The sequence below is a fragment of the Pelophylax lessonae genome, assembly GCF_965119305.1.
Source record: "Pelophylax lessonae genome assembly, chromosome: 12".
Lineage (NCBI taxonomy): Eukaryota > Metazoa > Chordata > Amphibia > Anura > Ranidae > Pelophylax > Pelophylax lessonae.
This window is the reverse complement of record NC_138779.1, coordinates 189,477,519-189,502,205: the sequence shown is the minus strand read 5'-3', so window position 1 is coordinate 189,502,205 and position 24,687 is coordinate 189,477,519. Positions and strand designations below refer to the sequence as shown.

The following is a 24,687-nucleotide window of genomic DNA, read 5'->3' as shown; positions in this document are numbered from 1 at the left end:
TTATTGGTTCAAATACATATATGTATATCATCAAACATAAAATGCATGCCGATATGGAACATCAAAATGCATCCGAAACCGCCACCACAGAGAAATCCACCACCAGAACAGTCAGATGAAAGCACTCCCCAAGAAAAACGTCTCCCCAGCGGATGTGGAGGGGCATATAAGGCAAGATAGGGATATAAGTGTAGTAAACTGGAAAAACCTCCACCATCGAAAAGGGAGGGGGGAAAAAAAAGGGAACGGGAGGCAAAAAGAAAAAGCCTGTGTATAAAGCTGGTTATATACCTTATTCAGTGTCTAAAATAGACACATTCGTATAGTCAAAATGGACAAGGTTAGAAGCAGGAGGGCTCATATATGGCGGCCATGTTGGAACCCCCACGAGGGGTGTTAATCTGTTGGGATGGAGGTCAGGTAAGTATACTTACAATCCAGAATCTATAGGGTATCTCTCCAATGGGAAGTTGGGGAAAAGAAAGGGCTTTACCTGCAGAATGGTAGATAAGCCTTTTCTGGTAAAGATTGGTGGCTTAAAATCTAATAAGGCCCGGGTATAGGCTTTTATACTTCTATCACTGGATCAGGGAGAGTAATGCCAGCCGTTAAGCACTTCTATACAGCATAACCGGAGAGATAAACAATTAGAGAGTTAGTAAACCCATCTGTCACTGAGTCATTTGTATACAGGTATAGTCCAGATTTCTTACCCGCGTGGGACCGCCATACCGATGAACGCCAACTCCCCTTTTCTCCTTCCCCCCCCTCTCTTTTTCCTTTTCATTTGTTTTCCTCCTCTCCTTGTTTCCTACCCCAGCACCCACCTGCACACCTCAGGTTTCAGCTGTGGGTTTTATCTTTTTGGATATCTTTCCCAGTATAGATTATATACAGATTAGGGATGTGGTACCTTTTGTTTATAATTTTGTGATACAAACACACTTTCCATTTGAATTACTTTTATTATAGTAGAGGTGTACTCACAAACATGTTCAAATTTACTGTTAACTTGTGATAGAATGACTAATATGACTGCTAATTATTTATATTTTCTTCCTCTACAGACATGGTTAGTAAACCGACAATTACAGCCTCTACCTCACTTCCTAAAGAAAATGATACCGTCACTCTCACCTGTACATCTACTAATGCAGAGAGAATAGTATGGAGCAGGGTCCCCTCTGGAGCCATCTTGTCTTCAGATAACAGGACTATCTCCTTCCCGAGGATAAACCGTATGAATTCAGGGGACTATCAGTGTGAGGCTGAGAACCCTGTCAGTAAGAGGACCAGTGATCTCTACACACTGACAGTAGCTTGTAAGTAACAAATACAACTGTGCTGGCGTACACTATATAGAAAACAGAAATTATACTTGCTCTTATTTTCAAAGGTCAGTTGCTATGTTTGGTTACATAAGTCTATCACTTAATTTTTCTTAGATGGAAATAAAAGTATGCAAATTCTTTAGGGAATTGGCAATCAGTCCAGCATCTCAGTTTGGTAGTTAGCAAAAAGTGCTCTAATTCTTTGGGTTTGTACCTGTAGGCAGGTTTGGTTGTTCGTTTTTCCAGGCTGCTCAAGCAGGAAGGGGTTCAACCTTCCTTTGCTCTTTCATGGACATTTTCTCGGCTCTGCCCTCCACCCTATCCTGTAAAAAAAAAAGGTGATGGCTCTGCTCAGAGGGTTTTTCTGCCAGCAGACAGCATGGGCAGGATCGAGAGGCCAAGCGGGAAGATGTAGTCGCCAGTAACACCTAGACAGCAGTAAGGAAACCTTCCTGAATAAGGACTTCTCCTCTAAAGGACTTTTAACCTCTGGGAAGGTACTCACCGGGTAGCCTGGGTTTAGTTAGACAGGAATAAACTGCATTGTTTGACTGTATTTTCCGGGTTGTTCGGTAAAGTCTGTTCAATTGTTTTGTGCCTGGTCTGAAGTTATTCAAAGGGGTGCATAGAGGTACATGGTGTATCTACTAGAACAGGGCCTGTAAAGTACATGTGGAGAGAAGAGTAAGGAACAGAAAGCCACCACAAATGATTTGGTGGGAAGAATATAGTTGCTACGTACGGGTAACCATGGACTGGTGGGAATGTAACCATAGCCAGAGAGCAAGATTGATGCCAGGCATGGGTGACAGGTCCTCGGGTAGTGAGGAGGTTCCGTTCCTAGCTGTCGGATTCCCTAAGTGATCAGGACCGAACCGGCCATATGGAGACCTCGTGGACCTAGCCACATGATACAAGGGTAATGAAGGAGTTAAGTGCATGCATGAGGTCTGCGGTTATTTCACTGGGGGTCCCCCATCTATCACTGGGAGTGAGGTGGCAGAGGAAAGCTGGACTGGTGGAGCAGGGCACAATCTCAGCGGTCTCCTCCACCAAATGCTACGTTCTGGAAGACAAGCTGTGTAGCGAATTGAGATGGAGTGTTACACAGAAGGGATCTGTACGTTACTTCACAGTTGCACAAGGTGTATGGCTCACTTCTTATTCAGGGTTTCAACGTTAACGCTGACCTTTACATGAATGCAGCACCACCTGGTCCCAGGCATTGGTGAGTGCATACACAAAGTTACCCCCCTCCCCCATGTAGGTTGAGGAGGCTTTGCCCACAAACCATTTTTGGCATGACCAAACAACTTCTATTCCTCCAGCAGCTTTGAAACTACTCAGATTCCTCACCTGGTGAGGAAACTGGTGTCGGTGTCATTGCCTAAGGAAGAAAGACACATTGAACAGGTGAAAGCTCTGGAGTAGGGATGATCGAACGGTTTGGGTCCACCATCGGTTCGGCCCGAACATTGGGTGTTCGAGGTTCGGCCGAATTTAGAACTTTTTGCCCAATAAGTTCGGAATTCGGCAACCAGAACCGCCCAAAATGCAATGCTTCAGGAAATGGGCTTTAAAAGCCCGTGATTGGACCAGAACCATTAGCAAAAGCCAATTGAGGGGGCAGGAGAATGCTAGGAATGTGATTGGAGTGACTAGGGGGTCCCTAGACCAATCATTAGTGAATACGCCCCCCGGTATATAAGATCGCCCCCGCCATATTCCTAGCATTGTTACACTGGACATGGAAGAGAGTGGAAGCAGTTCTGTGAATTTTACTTTAAAAGTGTCATTTAGCATTTATTAGTGTGAGGAAAGGGATATCTAGTGTAGTTAGAGTGCTCCTTTACACTTAAGTTAGCTTCAAAAATGTAGTTTCTGTAGGGAAAGTGTTAAGTGTCAGGGGACCGTAGTGTAGTGTAGGGTTAACTGGCATTGACTGCTATGGCAGGGTGACAAAACCCCTCCATAGCAGGGTGACCGCTATAGAGAAAAGATCATTTCTCTGAATAGCTTCATCACACCCATATGGCTTCTCACCAGCCAAGCATTTTTTATGCTGCAGGGGCTGCCACTGCCAGTGCTTTTTTGAGGACATGTTTGATGTCAGACATGACATTTGAACATGTGTATAGGGGGTATATATAGACATATATGTCTGAATATATACCCCTAGACATATATAGGTGTGATAGTAGCAGAAATAAATGCTTGCGCTAATGAAATCATTTACAGTAATTTATTTCTGCTACTATCACACCTATATATGTCTAGGGGTATATATTCAGACATATATGTCTATATATACCCCCTATACACATGTTCAGATGTTTTGCCTGCCTCAAAAGAACCCAAAAAAATGCCAAAAAAACGCTAGCGTCAAAAAAAAAATGCCCAGGTGTGTTTTTGCTGGCATTTTTTGGAGGGTTTTGGAGGCAGGCAAAACATCTGAACTTGTGCACAGTACCACTATACACAAGTTCAGATGTTTTGCCTGCCTCAAAAGAACCCAAAAAAATTCCAAAAAAAATGCCCAGGTGTGTTTTTGCTGGCATTTTTTGGGGGTTTTTGGAGGCAGGCAAAACATCAGAACTTGTGCACAGTACCACTATACACAAGTTCAGATGTTTTTCCTGACTGCAAAGATCCCAAAAAAATGCCTTCTATTAAACCGGCAAGGTGTTACAGGAGCGAAGCTAACCCCCTGTCAGAAAGTTTTCTAATACAAACAATCCTTTTTTTTCTGGTTCTGGACATGCTACAGAGCTGAAACTTCACAGATACACTTTTTAGACCCCCCAGACACAAAATCACACAAAAAAAGTTCTTAAAAATTGTCATTTTTGATAAAAAAAAGCCAATTATTGAAAAATTTAAAAAAAAAAAAAAAAGAGATTTTTTGATTTTTACTTTGGATTTCAGATCTGGGGGGTCTAAAAGGTGTACATGTGAAGTTTCAGCTCTGTAGCATGTCCAGAACCATAAAAAAAAAGATTGTTTGTATTAGAAAACTTTCTGACAGGGGGTTGGCTTCGCTGCTGTAACACCTTGCCGGTTTAATAGAAGGCATTTTTTTGAGTTCTTTGCAGTCAGGAAAAACATCTGAACTTGTGTATAGTGGTACTGTGCACAAGTTCTGATGTTTTGCCTGCCTCCAAAACCCCCCAAAAAATGCCAGCAAAAACACACCTGGGCATTTTTTTTTTGACGCTAGCGTTTTTTTTGGCATTTTTTGGGGTTCTTTTGAGGCAGGCAAAACATCTGAATTTGTGTATAGTGGTGTAAAAACACACATCCATGTATTTATATACACACCTAGACATATATAGGTGTGATAGTAGCAGAAATATATTACTGTAAATGATTTCATTAGCGCAAGCATATATTTCTGCTACTATCACACCTATATATGTCTAGGTGTGTATATAAATATATGGATGTGTGTTTTTACACCACTATACACAAGATAATTTTTCTGAAATCTAAAGTAAAAATCAAAAAATCTCTTTTTTTTTTTTTTTTTAATTTTTCAATAATTGGCTTTTTTATCAAAATGACAATTTTTAAGAACTTTTTTTGTGTGATTTTGTGTCTGGGGGGGGGGGGGTCTAAAAGGTGTACCTGTGAAGTTTCAGCTCTGTAGCATGTCCAGAACCAGAAAAAAAGATCATATAGGTGTTAAAGTTAAAGGAGGGCCCCGACCCACATCCCTGTTCTACTGAAAAATTATCTTTTTTTTTTTTTTCATGGTTCTGGACATGCTACAGAGCTGAAACTTAACATGCACACCTTTTAGACCCCCCCCCCCCCCCCAGATACTAAATCCAAAGTAAAAATCAAAAAATCTCTCTCTTTTTTTTTTTTTCAATAATTGGCTTTTTTATCAAAAATGACAATTTTTAAGAACTTTTTTTTGTGTGATTAATAGTTAATGGGGCATGACCCAGAACCCTAGGCACTTTTTAGGGGCATTTATTGGGTTTTAGGGCTTCAAAATGGTGTTTTTTGATTACCGAAGTTCGGGTCCCATTGATTTCAATGGGGTTCTGAAATCCGGGCCGAACTTTTGGAAAATTTGGGTGTTCTGGTCGAACCGAACTTTTCAAAAGTTCGGAGAATGCACAGACTGCTCCTTACTCTGGAGCAGTCTGTGCATTCTCCCTATAATGTAATGAGCAATTCTTCTCTTAATTCTGGGAAAGTACTTATATAAGGGCTTTTTTACACCTGTAAAACCAAGTAATTCTCCTGCGCTCAGGTGCTGTGCTTAAGGAAAAAGGCTGTGTTGGTAGCTTCTAGGTTCTTGCTGCCCTCTCAGGACCATGGGTGTCCACGTATACTGGAAAACAACAAAAAACAAGAGAAGGGTGCACTGACCTAGTATACCATTAAACCATTTATTGAAGAGTAAGAAAGGTCATACATTATACTCACAAACACAGGTTGCAAATAGGCATGTAAAAAGTCCTAATACAATCAGGTGACCTCTAGGACATGGATACATCCACTGCTACAGAGGGGTATGGATGGCGTCCGTACTGGTATGGCTGACGCATTTTGAGAGAGGACCCTCTTCATCAGAGATGGTTTAAGGGTTTAATGGTATTGCACTTGGTCAGTGCGCCCTTCTTTGTTTTTTGTTGTTTACACCTGTGTTACTCTTTGAATATTTTTTGCTACTGCAGCCTCCTGAATGCCTGTTTGTATTTTTGTTTTGTTTTACAGCTGAATGGGCTTTTAGAATAGGAATACTATGGTGCAACCATGAACCTAGTGTTAGAGTTGCGGTGCAGCCCCTTCTACCTCAAAGGGGTATCATTTTTGCTGCGCACATGAAGCGCAGCATGTGTACAACTCTGTCTGCCTTTGCAGCTTGAGAGGTCAGGAGCCAGTAAAAATGTGGTTCAACCACCCTTTTTTTTACTGCTCTCTGATTGCAAATGCTAATGACCCTGAAGTGTTCTTCATTTTATGGTTTAATGATTATTAAAGGTTGCTGCACAATTGTTTCTCACTATTTTGCATCATAAGTTCTTTGAGGGTACAGAGTGCTCTAATAGCACTTTTTCACTGCAAGTACCGGCTCGACTCCACTCGGCCCTGCTTGGCTCGGTTTGGTTTTCCACTGCATGGTACCGCATAGTATGGTGTTGGAACGGTTGGGTACAGTTTGGGTGGGATAACAACGATTCTCTGACCAATCAGAGGCTTGTAGTGACAAACAGTCAAGGCTGCATGCAAAGGATTGTGGGATATGGTACCAGTGTGCCCTCTTGGAACCACAACCGATGTGGTACTGTTTAAGCGAGCCGTACCGTTTGGTTCCATGTAGTGGAAAAGTGCCGTTGTACCGCACCGAACCGCTCCAACACCGTACCATGCGGTACCATGCAGTGGAAAAGCGCAAAAGCGAGCCGAACCATTCGGTTCCATGCAGTGGAAAAGCGCCATAAAGACTGGTAAGCTGCATAAAATTACATTTTGCTTTTTTGCATTTAGATACCCTTTGTTTCAGTCCCAAAAATTAAAGTGTTCCTCTAACTAAATCTTTATTTTGTTATTTCTTGTTTTGGATACATTGGGGAAAGATTAGAATTTGTCAGATTATATTTCCTTTTTTGGTAGACTTTTGTTCCCTATTGCAATGTCACTAGGATGGGAAGTGAGGGTATATCGAACAGGGACACAATTGTTTTAAAAGCACTTCCTTTAAATAGGATGAAGGGAGATCAGAAACTCAGTTATCTTTTTATTGCTTTCTGGAAACCCAAAGCCCAACCAGTTAATTAAAATATAGAAAATAATGTGTGAAATGAAACTCACCTTTGTTTGCTTTGTTTTGAATGCTCTGTTTGAGAAGGAAAGTTACCGTAGGTTTTGGCTTTGTATCAGTAAATTAAACCTACTAAAGAAAACTTTCTGTTTCTGAGGTCTGAAGAAAACAAAGCAACCACAGTGTAGTTGTGACACTCCTTTCATTCTCTCCAAATAGTAGACATTTCTATCTGCTGCTATGAAGTGACTTGACCAGAGTGGAACAGATGTCCCCAACTTTAGACACTGGCTGAAAGGCCATACTCTACCCCACCCCCAAAACCACTTCCCATTACCTATCCCAATAAAGGAGACCACAGCGAGTGGAGTGAAAATGGCCATAGTAGCCTTTTTTTTAACAATTTAAACATACATTAACATAAAGGGGAAAAACATTCCTTAAAACAGAAACATATCAGTCGCCAAGCCTGTTGATCTTTGAGGCACCCAAAAATGTTTCAATTATACTCTGTGGGACCTTTATCCTACGGTAATACGCCTCCAGCCACAACACACCAGCTCGGAGACAACACGCTACCCACATTGCAACCATTTCCAAATTCCAGTTAAACTGACATTGTCTGGAATGCAGCAGAGGGTCTACTATCGATGGTTCCTGAACCATTCACTTATCCTAAATCTTTCCCCCGCCAGCAAAGACCAACAAAAACGCCCAGGCAGCTGCCATGAAATTCATTAAAACAACAAAGTAAAAGCCATTTTGGAAAAAAAAAAAAAAAAAACAACAAAGTAAAAGCAATGAAAAACTTGGACAAATAACAGGGTGGGTGGGAAGCTGCTTTCCTGCGTTTGTCGATCTCCCACTGGATGCCAAGACAGGAACCACCCCTCCTAGAGCTGCCCAGACCCCACTCAGCCACCACTACCTCCAATCAGGTAAACCGCCCCCCCCCCCCTTCCCCTACCACCAACATCTCCCTTTTAACTCTTCCCTAACTTGTCTCCCCTCTTCACCTGGTCATGTCTGCTCTACGCTTCTTTTTTCTCGTTCGCTCAGGGCCTTGCTTTCATCATACATTGAAGATATTCCAACTGGTCAACAATCAAAAAAGGAAAGCTACATTATATGGCCAAAGGTTATTTGACACCTGCCCAATACATCTATGAGCTTGTTGGACATCCCATTCTAAAACCAAATGATTGAGTCCAGCTGTTTCCAAAAAACGGTACTGTTCATGCTACAGCATACAAAGACATTTTAGAAAACTATGTTCTTCTGGCCTTGAGAAAACCATTTGGAGAAGGTTCTGTTTGCTTCTAGCATGCCTGTGCACAAAACCAACTCCATAAAGACATAAAAAGTCAAACATATTTCCAGTGGGGAAATCTGCACAATGGTATGTGACCGTACCTGTGCGAGTAGTAGTGTTTTTGCCTCGATGGGACGACACTCACCAAATGGAGATGACCACCCTAACTAGGTCAATAAGGCTTGTTCCACAGCTCTGCTGTGCGTGGCAATCTCCCTCCAGTTGCAGCTTTTATGGGCAGAAATCCATAACACTTCTCACATGCAGGGAAGGATTCAAAGAGAGAGAAAAATCATAGCACATAGCATTTATTAAAATCCGAAGTTTAAAGAAATTTAGGAACACTCAATCTTTGGTGCCCCTCCTGGCACCCCAGAATTATTTGCCAATTTTCCTTCAGAGAGCATGGGCCGATGATGTCACCGGCTGCATGAAAAGTAAATATCTCCTAAATGGCACATGTTTAGGAGATATTTGCTGTACCTATAGTAGAACTGCATGATTAATTGTTAAAAAATCGCAATCTTGATTCAACCTCCCTCACAATCTTAATCCGGCATTTCCACGGTTCATGTAACAGTGCAGAGCAGTTCCGTGCTCATAGGTGTCAAAGATAAAAAAAAAAAAAAAAGCCAGCAAAGTTTATCACAACAATTCTCAGCATTGAGAGATAAAGAGAAACATTGTATCATTTGGTTCTTTTAGATCAAAGGGATGAACCTCCATCTGCAAATGAGGACAGGATAACCATATAAAGACTACGCCTTTTTCAGACAATTGTTGCTTACAAGTTAAAATCAGTATTTTTTGCTAGAAAATTACTTAGAACCCCCAAACATCATATATATATATATATATATATATATATATATATATATATATATATATATATAGTAGAGACTGTAGAGAATAAAATAGCGGTCGTTGCAATCTTTTATGTCCCACTATATTTGGGCAGCTGTCTTTCAAATGCAATTTGTGAGGAAAAAATACACTTCAATTAATTTAAAAAAAAAACAGGTAGCCAAATTTTTGTATAAGATGAAAAATGAAGTTATGCCGAAAATCATGAGAATGGTGATCTTTATTCTAAGCAATATTTTATACAGAATCGTGCAGCTCTAACCTATAGGTTAATCCTATTATAGTTTACTCCCACTTTAATAATGTTGAAGACAAATACCAGAGAGATTTTTTTTTTTTTTATTTTGGATAAAGTGTGGAAGGTTTAGAACCTCTCTTACGGTTTTATTTTTCTTGTCTGGGTTACCAAAGGAGAGATTTTCCATCATTGACCAATAAAAATTGTCACTGGAAAAGGAAGTTAGAATAAATCTCCACAACAGGAACCTAGACAGCAATAAAAACACACACTATTCAGAATCTGGCTAAAGAAAAGAAAAAAACTTTTGGGTAAAGTTTTGTGCTCAATGTACTCAGAACTTTAAACACACACAACCTTGCTTAAAACCAATTTAGTAACTTTTTTTCTTACCTCTGCTGTTTTACTGACACTGGAGGATTTTTTTCATTGCAGATGGTCCAGAAAATGTGAAAATTAGTGGCCAGTCACTCAAAAGTTCTGCCATTTTATTAACATGCTCTGCTGATTCTGTCCCCCGGCCCAGCTACCAGTGGTTTAAAGGACCAGATTTAAGTGTCCAGGAGAACACATTCCATATAGATGGAGCAAAGTTGGACAATGAGTTGACGTACACATGTGTGGTCAGTAACCCAGTAACTCAGAATACGGCTGCAGCTTCTTTATATATGAAAGCAGATAATGGTAAGTTCCAAAATATTTCTTGACCAATAAGATACTGTTAAATTTCTGTAAATAGTTGGCCATCTACAAAATGGTATTGGCCAACTCTGTCGTGAGAAAGCAGAAGGTGATTATATAGATGTTCATTTCACTTCTTTTTTCCAATGAGATTCTTTAGTGTCATGACTTTATTGGGGGACTTCTTGCTATCAGAGTAGAGAATCTCAGCACAGCAAGCATGTGGTAGGGTACAGTTTAATTTGGGGGTTATTTTGAATGAATAATTAGGGTTACAGTTGGGGGGGATGCATGGTAAATACATTATTTACCACGCAAAACTACTATTATCTGTAGTTTTGGATTGAATAGGGCATCATTGGAATATGTCAGGCTTTATTGTCTGTGTCCTGTTGGGGAAAGTTGTCTTTATTTTTAGTTTCTGTATACAAAAATAAGATTTAAAGATGTCCCTTTAACCCCCCCCCCCCCCATGTCCCCAATTGACACCTGTAAAATTGTCAGCTTTCTAATGTTCTAATTTCCACTGATGGCATATTTGACACCTCAAAGCTTGTTGGGGTTAAATGCATTCAGTACTTTGTACAACTTAGGTAAATTCAGCCTAACCATACATGGTTTGAATTTCTGCTGTCCCTGTGGAACCGCCTATGGCTGGCCTAAGAGGAGGCCCAGGGAGCTATTTTGGAGCGTAAGAATGTTTTAGGCAACACAATACTTTCACTGATAAATACTTATTAGAACTCAGAAGGCTTCATAAGTTCAGGATTCAGCAGTAGGTAACTCAGAGTTCAGGGGTCAGTAGTAACTAAAATAGAGATAAGGAATAGATAATGCAAAGTGCAGGGATTAGGAGTATTGCAAAGCTGGGAGTTCAGGAGTAAGAACACCAGAGAGCAAAAGTTCAGGCTTACGTAACACTGAATGCAGGGACATTGGGGTATGAAAAATACCACAGCATAACTATTCTAAATATGTCAATAAAATTGATATGGATAATGTGAGAGAAGCGCTGAAAAAGCCAGTTAGGCTAGAGAAGAGTGCTTTGGGTTCTGGAGAATCAGGGGCTATGACTACTCCTTCAAGACAACTACGGTTCTTTAAAAAGTGCCTCTAACATCTTTTAAACCTTGGCTAATCCAGAGCATGTGGAAGTACAGATTGTGTTTTTATGATGCTAGCAATGCAGTTAATCTTGTGGATTCAAAACAATTAGGCTTTCTAATTTAAGGAATGATGAACACAAGGCTGCTGCCTTCACAGTACTCTGAAATTATTTTGTTAAGGTGTCCACAAAAATGTGGGGCTTTCCATAAAATTTTAATCAATATTTAGATTGGCAACCCTTGTACTGTGGCAGTGATTAAACCGAACATTTCGATATTAGCTAATGCTGGTGGATGGAGGCCAAGTTAAGGTTTTTCCCCAAAGGTTTTATGTTACAATCTTAGGTTTACATAGTGATGTATTCAGTATTGACTGTGCTAATCTGGTGTTCTTCCCATAGAGCAAGTTGTACTTCTGACAATATGTATAAAAACAAGCCGACATTTAACTCTCCAGAGCTGAAAAAGTGCTTGCAAACACTTTCCAAGTGATATTCCATGTCTGTTTGCCAGCAGTTGCATTACCTGGTACACATTTGGTCTGCTGCCAATGTGGTTTTCTGAATGGTCTAAGGTTATCAGTGGTGTACCCCAGGGTTCAGTGTTGGGACCCTTACTTTTAAATATTTTTATAAATGATATCGGGTCTGGGAATAAAAGTACCATTTCAGTCTTTGCAGATGACACCAAGCTATGCAGTGGAATACCATCCTTACAGGATGTCTCCAACTTACAAGCTGTCCTCAATGTACAGTTTAAATGGGCGACTATGTAGCAAATGAGATTTAATGTTGATAAATGTAAAGTTATGCACTCGGGGGCTAAGAATATACATGCATCATACATACTAGTTCTCAAAAAGGATATCGGGGACATTGGAGAAAGTGCAGAGAAGGACAACCAAACTGATAAGAGGCAGGGAGGAGCTCAGCAATGAGGAAAGATTAGAAGAACTGAATTTATTCTCTTGAGAAGAGGAGATTAAGGGGGGGGGGGATATGATCAACATGCACAAATACATAGGTGAACTTGGTGTTGAGTTATTAACTTTAAGGTCATCATAGAGGACAATGGGGGCACTCTTTGTCTAGAGGAAAAGAGATTTCATCTCCAAATATTGAAAGATTTCTTCACAGTAAGAGCTGTGAAAATGTGGAATAGACTCCCTCCAGAGGTGGTTCTGGCCAGCTCAGTAGATTGCTTTGAAAAAGGCCTGGATTATTTCCTAAATAAATATAATATAACTGGGTACTCACATTTATAGGTAAAGTTGATCCAGGGAATACCTGATTGCCTCTCGGGTGATAGGGAAGGAATTTTTTCCCCTGCTGGATCATGCTTTGCTGGGGTTTTCCGCCTTCCTCTGTATTATCTGTGGGTATAGGATTGCATTTATATGGGATTGTATGGTTGTTTTTGTTTTTTTAATTGGTTGAACTAGATGGCTTTTTTTTTTTTCAATTTGACTAATTATGTAACTAGAGCATGTTGTGGAGAATCCCCTAGGGGTGGGACTTTATAGGTCACTCAAAAAAATTTTTTATAGTAAAAAGTATAAATATTTTGAATATAATAAAGGTTTTATTGATATAATCAAAAAAAAGGAAATATATAAAGAAAAAACACATACAAAATATGTTCAAGGGTACAGTAAAATTTGGCAAAACTGGTGTTTTTAAAAAGTGTGCATATACACTCAACCGACTATTCCATGTATGATCCAACGTTTCGAGGTGGAAACCTCTTCTTCAGGGATTGTACTGGAAATAGTTATTTATGGTTGGTAGAAATATGAACACCAATGAATTGTTTTGCCACCGGATAAAAACAAGGATTTTTTTGACAGCACCCACAGGAAATGGTAGTTTTGTAGGGAAGGTTTAATACAAGTATGAAGTCAAGATGGTGCCAATGGGCATGCAACAGATGGAATGTGCAAACTGGGGACCGAGTGTCACAACTGGAGTCCAATTGTAGCCTGATCAGACGGGCAGAGGCCAATCACATTGTGCTTAGACTAGTACTTGTTCGGCGAACCTTCTCCCAGCAATGGATGTGGAGAGGCACTCACCTTCAGGAACACAGCGGGAACACACCTACTAATTATGTAACTATGGTAAGTGTGACTGTGGAATGGTGGAAAATCCTATCACTTGGGCGAATATCTATTAATTCTTCATTGGGCAAATTTCCCAGAGACTTATTGATACATATACCGGTTAGGGCCCCTTCATACTACTGCATTACAGTAACATGCTCAACCCACGTCAACACACATTACATGCGTTGGTGCGATAGAATATGCCAGTCTACCTTGCAGGGGCAGACTGGCAACTTTAGGCCCAGGGGGGCAAGTACAGACCAGAGGCCCTTGGTGCGGCGACTCGGCCCCCCTCCCACTCTCCCTCTTCCCTTCCTCCTCCTGATCCCCATTCCAAGCTGAAGCCCTGCTCCACATACTCTCTACTTACCTTCTGAATACGGGTTCCCGACCTGGCCAGCAGGGGGCGGTTTGGGGGAGCTGGGACAGCTTAGTTGGGGCTGACCAGGGGAGAAGAGTCTCCAGTGGGGCATGGATCTGGCCTCTGCTCAGACACAGTTTACACCATCCATGCTGGGGGAGAGAGGACTGCGCTCTGTCCTTTTCTTCATCCCGCACTCAGTAGGTCAGCAGTGGAGAATTTTTCTTCTTTCTCTTCACCAGGAATCCTTTAGGCATGTCTGTGGCAGAAGCAGTGCAGACTTTTTACGGGGTATCAGAGTGGCCCAGGGGGCAATTTCCCCCCTGCCCCTTGGCCCAGTCCCCCCCCCTGGTACCTTGGGTCGGCAGGGCTACATGTCCAAATTTGAAGTGTTACCATGCTGTAGCTTTGTCACCTTACAGTAGTAATGGATGTGCCTGTTCAAAAGCTATGCTGAAATTATAACAGAGAAGATACTTTTTGACATTACCAACATGTGCATTTTTGGTTTAAACCTTTCGCATGCCAAAGCAGTTTTTGCGTTTTTGGCACACATGGTTAAAAAATAATTTTCGGCCTGAAGATTACACAAAATCCCCAAACATTATATCTTTTCTGAAGGCGGACATCCTGGAGAATAAAATAGTGGTACATTTTTGGTAAAATATAAAAGACGGAGTTACACCGAATAAATAGATACCCAACATGTCCAACCTTAAATTTGCGTGTGCCCTTGAAATGGCAACAAACTTCAGTACCCTATATTTTCTATAGGTGATGCTTCAAAAGCCCCCTTTAGTTATCAGTTTAGTGTTACAGAGGAGGTCTTGTGTTAGAACTATTGCTCTCCCTCTGGCGCGTGCGGCTTTATGTAGCAAACAACGTTTTCCTGTGCCCCCTCAATTTTTTTGGTGGTGGGGGTTTTATGTGCTTGGGTATAAATATTTAAAAAATAATAATAATAATTTTTTAACTTAACTTTTTTTTTTATTACATAGGGGACAAAAAGTCCCCTATGTGATGGTTTTTAGGTGACAGGTTCTCTATAATGAGACATGCAGGGTCTAAAAGACCCTGCAAGTCTCCCCTGTGCTCCACTAAATGTTTTGCAATTCAAATCGCATTGCAAAACATTCTTTCCCAGGGGACGTCAGAGATGTTGCTTTCTGGGTCACAACAAGAAGGGGAGGAGAGCAAATGTGTATCCAGGCTTCTCCTTCCCCTCCACCCACCCGCACCCGCCATGGAGCTCCTGGGCCCACAGATGGGCAAGCAGAGCCCGGAAAGCATGGCTGGTGCGGCGGTGGGGGGCGCCCGTACCGGGGGTGTGTGAGAGCATTGTGTGTTAAAAACCCCCCTCTGTCAGGTCCATACAATGTATGGACCAGGCAGCAAAAGGGAATTTAGAAACACTTTATTAATTTTTTTTCATACATTGACAATTATTTTGTTTATTTACGTTTGGATCATTTGATAACACTATAAATCATAATTTTCTCTTTCTATTTCCCTATTTCTATCTTATATTTTCCCACAGTTACAACGCTATGCCAGACCTCTGGAAGTGGACTGGGTGGTGGGGAAATTGCTGGAATTGTCATCGGCACGGTGTTTGGGATATTCATCCTTGAAGTCATTGTGTACTTTGTCCTCAAGGCAAAAAGAAGTATAGTATTCTTCTTCTTTGAGTAAAGTTCATCATAATGTGTCATAGTTTTGATCAGATTAGCATTGCAAACCATATGTATAACCCTTCAATAAGGACATATTGAAAAGAAAGTAATTGGTCAGGTATTCCAGGGAAGGAGTTCCACAGAATGTTCAACATAGGGTTTGACCATAGATGCCATGTACAAAAAACACAGAATTTTGTGAATTATCATTTGTCTTTATTATGACTGTAATTTAATGAAGATCAGACATTGACATACAAACCCAGAAAATCCTTTAACAACTTGTGACCACTTTGTAAACATGTTACTAAATTTAAAATCAGCCGTAGATTTATGGTCACCCACCTAAAACTAATTACGTCCCCCTTATGCTGCCAGGCTAGCCTTGACCCCTAGACCTTTGAAGGTATGCTGTGGCATCTGGCACCAACCGTCAGTAGCAGATCCTTTAAGTCCTGTAAGTTGCGGACTTGTTTTTCTACCACATTCCACTGAGGCTCAATACGATTGAGATATGGAGAATTCGGAGGTTAAGTCAACACCTCAAACTTGTTGTTGCTCAAACCATTTTGAACCATTTTTGCAGTGTGGCAGGGCACATTATCTAGCTGAAAGAGGCCGCTGCCATCAGGGAATACAGTTTCCATGAAGGAGTGTGCTTGGTCAGCAACAATGTTTAGGTTGGTGGAATATGTCAAGTAACATTCACGTAAAGGGCAACACAAGGTTTCCCAGCAAAACATTGCCTAAAGCATCACACTGCCTCCACAGGTTTACCTTCTTTCCATAGTGCATCCTAGTGCCATCTCTTCTCCAGGTAAAACTCATACATGCACCCAGCCATCCACATGCCGTAAAAGAAAACTCAGACCAGGCCACCTACTTCCATTGCTCCGTGGTCTGGTTACAATGCTCACATGCACATTGTAGGCGCTCTTGGCTTTGGACAGGGGGCAACCTGACCAGTCTGCAGCTACGCCACCCCATACAAACTGCGATACCCATTTTTTATGCTTTACAACACATCTTTTTACAGGACAACAAGTTTACATGCTGCCTACTTTCAGATGTGATTACAATGAGATAATTCATCTTATTCACTTAACCTGTCAGTGGTAATAATGTTATAGTTAACATTAATTATATATATATATATATATATATATATATATATATATATATATATATATATATATACATTGTTCTGCTTCGTGTTATTGAACTGTTGTATAACACTAGTCAGACAGCTTAACAATAATTCAGAAGTCAAGAAACGTGAGACATCAAATCTCTATGTATTCTTTTTTCTGAATAACTTTGTAAAACTACAACATAAGCATAAACAAAACATATGTGTCAGTACATTAAACATTATACAGCAGCCTCACTCCATCAGCGAATGTACTTACAGACAATTCCCTCATTAGTTCTGGAATAGATAGGGACTCTTCTGAATGCTGTCTGCTGTATCAGGAGGTCAGTTGTGAAATGGAGGAAATACAGTTCCAGGTTAAAGGTTACTGCCCTTCCCTCTGAGGGGAATACCTTTTCCTGTCAAGCTCTAGCAAATACACTTCCAGGTTAAAGGTTACAGCCTCTTCCTATGAGGGAAAACATTACTTCCTATAAGCTCTGGCAAATAATAACAACTATAATAACTAACTCTGACCACTAGATGGCAGCAACATCAACAACATTGCAGTATAATCTATAACAGCACTTTAATATGACCAATATGGGCAGAACACTCCCTGTCTGGCATAATTTATTATGTCACTACCCAAACAATTACTGCTATGCAGAAAAAACATAAACAGGTAAATGGAATCCTAGTTAGTCTGAAATCAAAACTATAATTTCAGTTATAGGTCTGAGATAAATTCTGGCAGTCTCATTTTTTACAATCTTGACCTCTACCTTTCTAACCTTGCCATCCCTGCTAGGTAGAACATTGACAATAAGTCCTACGGGCCACTCGTTTCTGCTCTCTTGGCTGTCCTTCAACAGAACAACATCACCCACTTTTACATTTGGGCGATCCTCAGTCCATTTCCTACGGCGTTGCAGGTTTGACAGATACTCTCTCTTCCATCTTTTCCAAAAGGTGTCTGCCAAGCATTGTACTTGCTTCCATTGTTTCGCATGGACTTGGGTTGTACTTATGGTTCCAGATGGAGCAGACAAAGAGTTCACCTTTTGAGTCAAAAACATTGCTGGGGTAAGGACCATAGGTGTATCTGGGTCCGAGGACACAGGAACTATAGGCCTGGCATTCATAATAGCTGTCACTTCTGCCATAAAGGTGCTTAAAGTCTCATGGGTCAAGTTAGCAGGTTTGGTTTGTAGCAACATAGCGTCCAAGATTCGCCTGGCAATACCTATAAGTCTCTCCCAGACACCACCCATGTGTGAGGAGTGTGGAGGATTAAAGACCCATGTACATGCTCTGTCTTGGAGAAAGTCTTGCAATTGTGATTCACTGTCACAAATGTTAAGTTCTTTGCAGGCTCCCACAAAGTTTGTTCCTCTGTCAGAACTGAGCAGTTTTGCTGGGCCACGAATTGAGAAGAATCTCCTCAAGTACAGAAAGAATCTCCTAGTGGTGTTGCAAATGTACCCTAGGACAGTCTTGCTATCGGTGAAGAATTTCACAGCATCAAAGTCAGTGTCTAGTTCATCTGTGATTAGCTCAGACATTTCGACTGCAAGTACAGCAGCACACGACTCTAAACAAGGAATAGTGTGGGCTGGTTTAGGGTTTAATTTGGACTTTCCCATGACAAATCCAACATGACACACATTTTCTGCATCAATTACTTTCATGTAAGCTACTGCACCTATAGCTGTGGTGGATGCGTCTGAAAATATACACAGTTCCTTCCTGCAAGCTGATGATAGAGATACGGGCACATAGCATCTGTCTATCTTTAGGTGCTCTAACGTTTGCAAGGATTCTGTCCATTGAACCCACTCACTTAGTCTCTCCTGTGGAAGCAATGCATGCCATTCACTTTTCCCAGATGACAGTTCCCGAACTAGGACCTTACCTCCTATTGTCACAGGCGATACAAACCCTAGGGGATCATAGAGGCTATTTACGGTAGATAGAATGCCTCTACGTGTGAAAGGCTTTTCCTCTGAGGAAACTCTGAAAACCAAACTATCTGTTTCTAGATCCCAACTTAGGCCTAGGCTTTTCTGCAGGGGAAGAGTGTCTGTACCTAGGCAAAGATCTTTAAGGTCCTTAGCTCTGTCTGCTACAGGGAAGGCTTCCATTACTTCTTGGCTGTTGGAAGCAATTTTATGAAGACACAGGTTGGATTCTGCCAGCATTTGCTTTGCTTTACTGAGGATGAAAATTGCATCTTCAGGTGTGCTAGCGGAAGCGAGTCCATCATCTACATAGAAATGTCTCAATACAAAGTGTTTTTGGCTTCTTGTCCATAGCGCTCTGCATCTTTCTGGGCAGCTTTTTGCATGCAGTATTTCTGCTGGTGATAAGTTCAGGCCTTCAGTGGCATTCAGAAAGGAAGATTTCCATGCCCAATAGTTTTCAGGACAGTCATCGAATTGGAGAAAGCCTGAGCTAACCATTTCTTTGCGGATGAGATATTTGGTGACGTCCACTGCACATTGTTGTTTGCTCATGTAATCTATAGGTTGAGGCGATGGGAACACTTGTTTTTTGTTCTTAGGGGTTTCTGGTGCTTCATTCTTGATTTGCTGGCAGCCGCTGGCCTCATGTGGTTGATTGGGCCTGCTCAGGGGGTCTGTTGATCTCGGCCTGACTTCCTTTGCTTCAGGTTTAAGAGACTGTTCCTTTGTATGCGCATCAGTAAGGTTCTGGATGTACTCACTTGTACGATCTGCAGAGAATAGAGGTTTTTCTGGAACCTCTGCGCCTTTATATGATTTTTCACTTCCTGATCGACTTGTTCCCATGTAGGCATCGGCCTCTGCTTGAGCAACTGCAACTGCAGCTTGGCGCTGCAGGATGAGCAATTTTGATTCTAATTCCGCATTTTCTTGTGCCATGACAGCTTTCTTTGCTGCTAACTCCTGCATCATCTTTGCTTCTTTTTCTGCGTACTGTAGCTGGACGCGGGCAGCTTCTGCCTTGGCACGAGCTCTAACTGCTGAGGAACTTGCTGAGGACATCTTGATAGCCCGTGAAGATCTGGATGCATGCGATCGTACATCATCTTGCTGGGCGCCGGGAATGTTCTCCCTGCCTTGCTGTGTCGGCGGTGTCGTGACATCAGCCTTGTACTTTGTTCCTGATCTTAGACTCATGCTGCAGTAATGGCGTCTCAGTTTATTCCAGACCGGACGTGGTTGTCTTTTTACTGTTCTGCTTCGTGTTATTGAACTGTTGTATAACACTAGTCAGACAGCTTAACAATAATTCAGAAGTCAAGAAACGTGAGACATCAAATCTGTATGTATTCTTTTTTCTGAATAACTTTGTAAAACTACAACATAAGCATAAACAAAACATATGTGTCAGTACATTAAACATTATACAGCAGCCTCACTCCATCAGCGAATGTACTTACAGACAATTCCCTCATTAGTTCTGGAATAGATAGGGACTCTTCTGAATGCTGTCTGCTGTATCAGGAGGTCAGTTGTGAAATGGAGGAAATACAGTTCCAGGTTAAAGGTTACTGCCCTTCCCTCTGAGGGGAATACCTTTTCCTGTCAAGCTCTAGCAAATACACTTCCAGGTTAAAGGTTACAGCCTCTTCCTATGAGGGAAAACATTATTTCCTATAAGCTCTGGCAAATAATAACAACTATAATAACTAACTCTGACCACTAGATGTCAGCAACATCAACAACATTGCAGTATAATCTATAACAGCACTTTAATATGACCAATATGGGCAGAACATACATACATACACACACACCCCAACAAGCTGGTTTGGGATGAACTTGACAGAAGAGTAAAAACTAGGCAACCTACAAGTGCAATATATTTGTAGGAACATCTGCAACGGTGTTGGGAAGAATTTTCTGAATAATATTTGATTTCCATTGTAGAAAGCACTCCAAATGTGTTTGACTGTTATATCTACAAAAGGTGGCTACTAGAGTTGAGCAGACACCTGGATGTCCGTGTTCGACGGGTTCGGCCGAACTTGAAAAAAAAGTCCAGGTCCATGTCCCGGACTTTTTCCGAACGTTACCCGGACACCGAACCCCATTGAAGTGAATGGGGACCCGAACTTTCAGGCACTAAAATGGCTCTAAAACACCAATGGAAAGGGCTAGAGTGCTGCAAATGACAGCAAAATGTAGTTAAGAGCATGGCAAGTGCTCTTAAAAAAATTCCCCTTTAAATTAATTTTTTAATAGCAGATTAGAACAGCAATCTGTAGTGAAATATAGCTGAACGCTGCACACAACAGACTGATAAAAATAGATTTTTTTCTCCCTCCTCCTCCTCAGTGGGCTCAAGTGAGGGCAAAAAGATTGTTCACTGCACCACCCCCCACACAGCAAAATTGATATAGACTGTCCCTGCCTAATCTCCAGCCTGTCCCTAATATGCTCAATAAGATCGTTCACTGCACCACCCCCCACACAGCAAAATCGATGTAGAAGACTGACCCTGCCTAATCTCCAGCCTCGCCCTAAAATGCTCTAATAACTTTCCCTGCCTGCACTCTGACCTGTCCCTGCATTCTTTTCGGACACAATTTTTCACAGAATCATTGTCTGTCCCTAATCAGCAGCCAGCACGTATGATGTGTGCTCTGTCCCTAAACTACAGCAGAATGACGCGGCGCGCTGGGGCTCTTGAACTTATAAAGACATGGTCACATGCTTCAGATGGCCAATTACAGCTACTAATACATTAGTAGGCATGGCTGTGATGGCGCACACCAGTTAAACGCTTGTTGATTGGCTGTTGAAAGCCCGCCATTAAAAGCGCGCCATTACATACAAAACAAGAAATAAAATGACCGAACACGGATTTCAAACCCGAACATACAGTAAAGTTTTCGGGTCCGTGTTCGGGTAACAAAAACCCAATTATTCGGTACGAACACGAATAATACAGTCCATGTTCGCTCAACACTAGTGGCTACTACTTTGAGTCAAAAATGTAAACTACATTTTTTAACAAAAAACAATTCCATGATTTCTGTATGTTGAATTGTTTATTTGTTCTATGCTTTATTTTCAGAGTACATTGAAACATTAAATTGCATGAATTTCAATACAAACTGAAAAAAAGGAAGGTGGGGGTTGTTCTAAAGCTAGTAGAATATACTAATATATATACACTATACACTATATTACCAAAAGTATTGGGATCCCTGCCTTTACACGTACATGAACTTTAATAGCATCCCAGTCTTATTCCGTAGGGTTAAATATTGAGTTGGCCCACTCTTTGCAGCTATAACAGTGTCAGAAACAATTAATCAGACTGAGACAGAAAATGCAGTAAAAATCACACCTTTAATGTAATAGTAAAAATAATACAGATAAGGAACGTAGTCAAAACATAAGCCCGGTTTGGAAGCCAAAACAGGAAATTAGACAAGCCATTGATCAGGGAGCCAGAAGTCAGTGTAGTCGGAAGCAGAAGATCGGGATCAGGAACCAGAAGCGACGTCAGCCAGGGAAAGTCTTTAATAGAAATTCAGCAGAGACACTCAGGATATCTTGACCAGGCGAAGGCAGTAAAGAAATGAACAAGGTAGCTTAAATAGCCAGAAGGGGCTGGCTGTAGGTGGGACTGACAAGCAGATAATGATAACCAGGTGAGCCACTGAGGAAACAATGAGTGCTGACAATTATCCAACAGCTGAGCAGCCTGAGCACAAAGAGAGCTGCATCTAGCCAAGCCCTGACAAACCGCTTCAACACTTCTGGGAAGGCTGACTGCAAGATTTAGGGGTGTGTCTATGGGAATGTTTGACCATTTTTTCAGAAGCACATTTGTGAGGTCAGGCACAGGTGTGGATGAGAAGACCTGGCTCGCAGTCTGTTGTAGTTGCAAAGGGTGGGCCAACTCAATACTGAACCCTACAGACTAAGACTGGGATGCAATTACATTTATGTGCGTGTAAAGGCAGGTGTCCCAATACTTTTGATATTATAGTTTGTATATGTATTCCAAACAGTAAGGTAGCAATGGCAGGGCTTCAAAGGTGAGCACTTAGTGATAAAAGTTCACTTCAACATTATGAAGAGGCACAAGCTTCTCTTCCACATGTCCTTCTTTGGTCCTTAGGAAAATGAGCGTGTGCCTTGTCAAAACATCTAAATAAAACTTCATCACTGAGTGTTAACCTTTCAAGCCCCATAAGTGCCACCTTATCTTTTGGATTATGTCTACTTCATGCTTTTCTGGACATTGGGCCCATTTCTCATGAGTTATATGTCAACTACTAGATTAAATAGAATGTGTGTTATCATATTGATTTTATGATTTGGTTTTATTATATGAGCCTTATTATATTTTTTTATTTTATCTTATTTATAATTTTCTTGGTGTTTAAAACAATTGTTTTACACCACTTACATAGCACTTTCTTTTTAGAAACTCCAAGTAGTATAGTGTATGAGAATACATATTTTCCTGACGCACACAACTATGAAAGGACTTTGCCAGAAACTCAGGTAATAGCTTCAGTATTATTATTGTTATATTTGTGTAACAATATATCCGGTTAAATTCTTCTTAACTGCATTTTCTTGTTCGTTCACTTTTTTTTCTGTATCCACTTTAAGACCGGAAGGATTTGCCCCCTTAATGACCAGGCCACTTTTTTCAACTTGGCACTGCGTGACTTTAACTGACAATCTCGTGGTCGTGCGACGCTGTACCCAAACAAAATTTCCTTTTTTCCAGACAAATAGAGCTTTTTTTTGGTGGTATTTGGTGATTTGTATTTTTTGCGCTATGCACAAAAAAAGAGCGACAATTCTGAAAAAAAAAAAACAATATTTTTCACATTCTGCTATAAAACATTCCCCATAAAAAAAAATCAACATTTTTTAACATTTTAGGCCAATTTGTTTTCTGCTACATATTTTTGGTAAAAAAAATCGCAATAACTTGAATGGTTTGTGCAAAAGTTATTGCGTCTATTAACTACAGGAGAGATTTGTTATTTTTATTGTTTTTTTTTTTTTTTTTTTACTAGTAATGGCAGCGATCTACGATTTTTAGCAGGACTGTGACATTGCGGCAGACAGATCGGACCCCTGACTGACATTTTTGACACTTTTGGGGGGACTAGTGACATTACTACAGTAATCAGTGCTAAAAATATGCACTGTTACTGTAAAAATAACACTGGCAAGAAAGGGGTTAACATTGTGGGTGATCAAGGGGATAAATATGAGCCTAGGGGAGTGATTCTAGCGTGGCTTGTGAAATGACCATAGAGACCTGTGTTCCTATATAGAAGGATCACAGGGGCTCTATGATCATTCCAGGGAGAAGAACGGTCAAAATAAACCTTTTTGCACAAATACGCTTATCACAATTTTTTTTTACCAAAAATATTTAGCAGAATACAAATTGGCCTAAAAGGATTAAAAATTTAGATTTTTACATTTTTTTTTGGGGGGGGGGGGGGAAGAATGTGAAAAATATTGTTTTTTTTTTTTTTTAATTCTCTTTCAGAATTGTCGCTCTTTTTTTGCTTATTCCGCAAAAAATAAAAATCGCACAGGTAATCAAATACCACCAGAAGAAATCTCTATTTGTGGGAGAAAAAGAACACCTAATTTTATTTCGGTACAGTGACGCACGACCACGCAATTTTCCATTATGGTTTCCTGGTCATTAAGGGGGCAAATCCATCTGGTCTAGAAATGGTTAATATCCCTAAAAAAAAAAAAAAGCAATGTAGCAGAGCATTGTGATTAGATTAAAATAAAATCCAATCTAGTTCATTGGTTTACTAATTTGTAATAATAAATATGACTTTATAACTGGTAATACTTGTTATTTTCTTTGTATGATGTAATATACTGTATCTGTCTTTTATATGCAGGAGAAAATAGGTCAAGAATCTCACTATGAGGTAAATAATATTATACATATTTATTATGTTAATATGAATCTGTATGCTGGGTATTTGCACTAAAATGGGATTGTGCTGCTATCGCAGTGTATGTATTGTGACAGGAAGTCAGGTAAATCTGTGAGTGTTGTCACAGATGGGAGATACACTTCTGCTTGGTTTAGACAATTCACCAATTACTATAAGGT

The 24,687-nt window shown here is 40.6% G+C and overlaps 1 protein-coding gene across 1 annotated transcript in view; it reads left to right on the top strand.

The window, feature by feature from the left end:
* The window catches only part of LOC309568022 (cell adhesion molecule CEACAM3-like), a 103,853-nt gene that overhangs the window by 73,110 nt on the left and 6,056 nt on the right, over positions 1-24,687 (top strand). Inside the window, exon 5 of the mRNA XM_082273596.1 lies at positions 24,470-24,499. Within this exon, the coding sequence (XP_082129722.1) occupies positions 24,470-24,499 (30 nt within the window). The remainder of the gene's footprint in view (positions 1-24,469; positions 24,500-24,687) is intronic.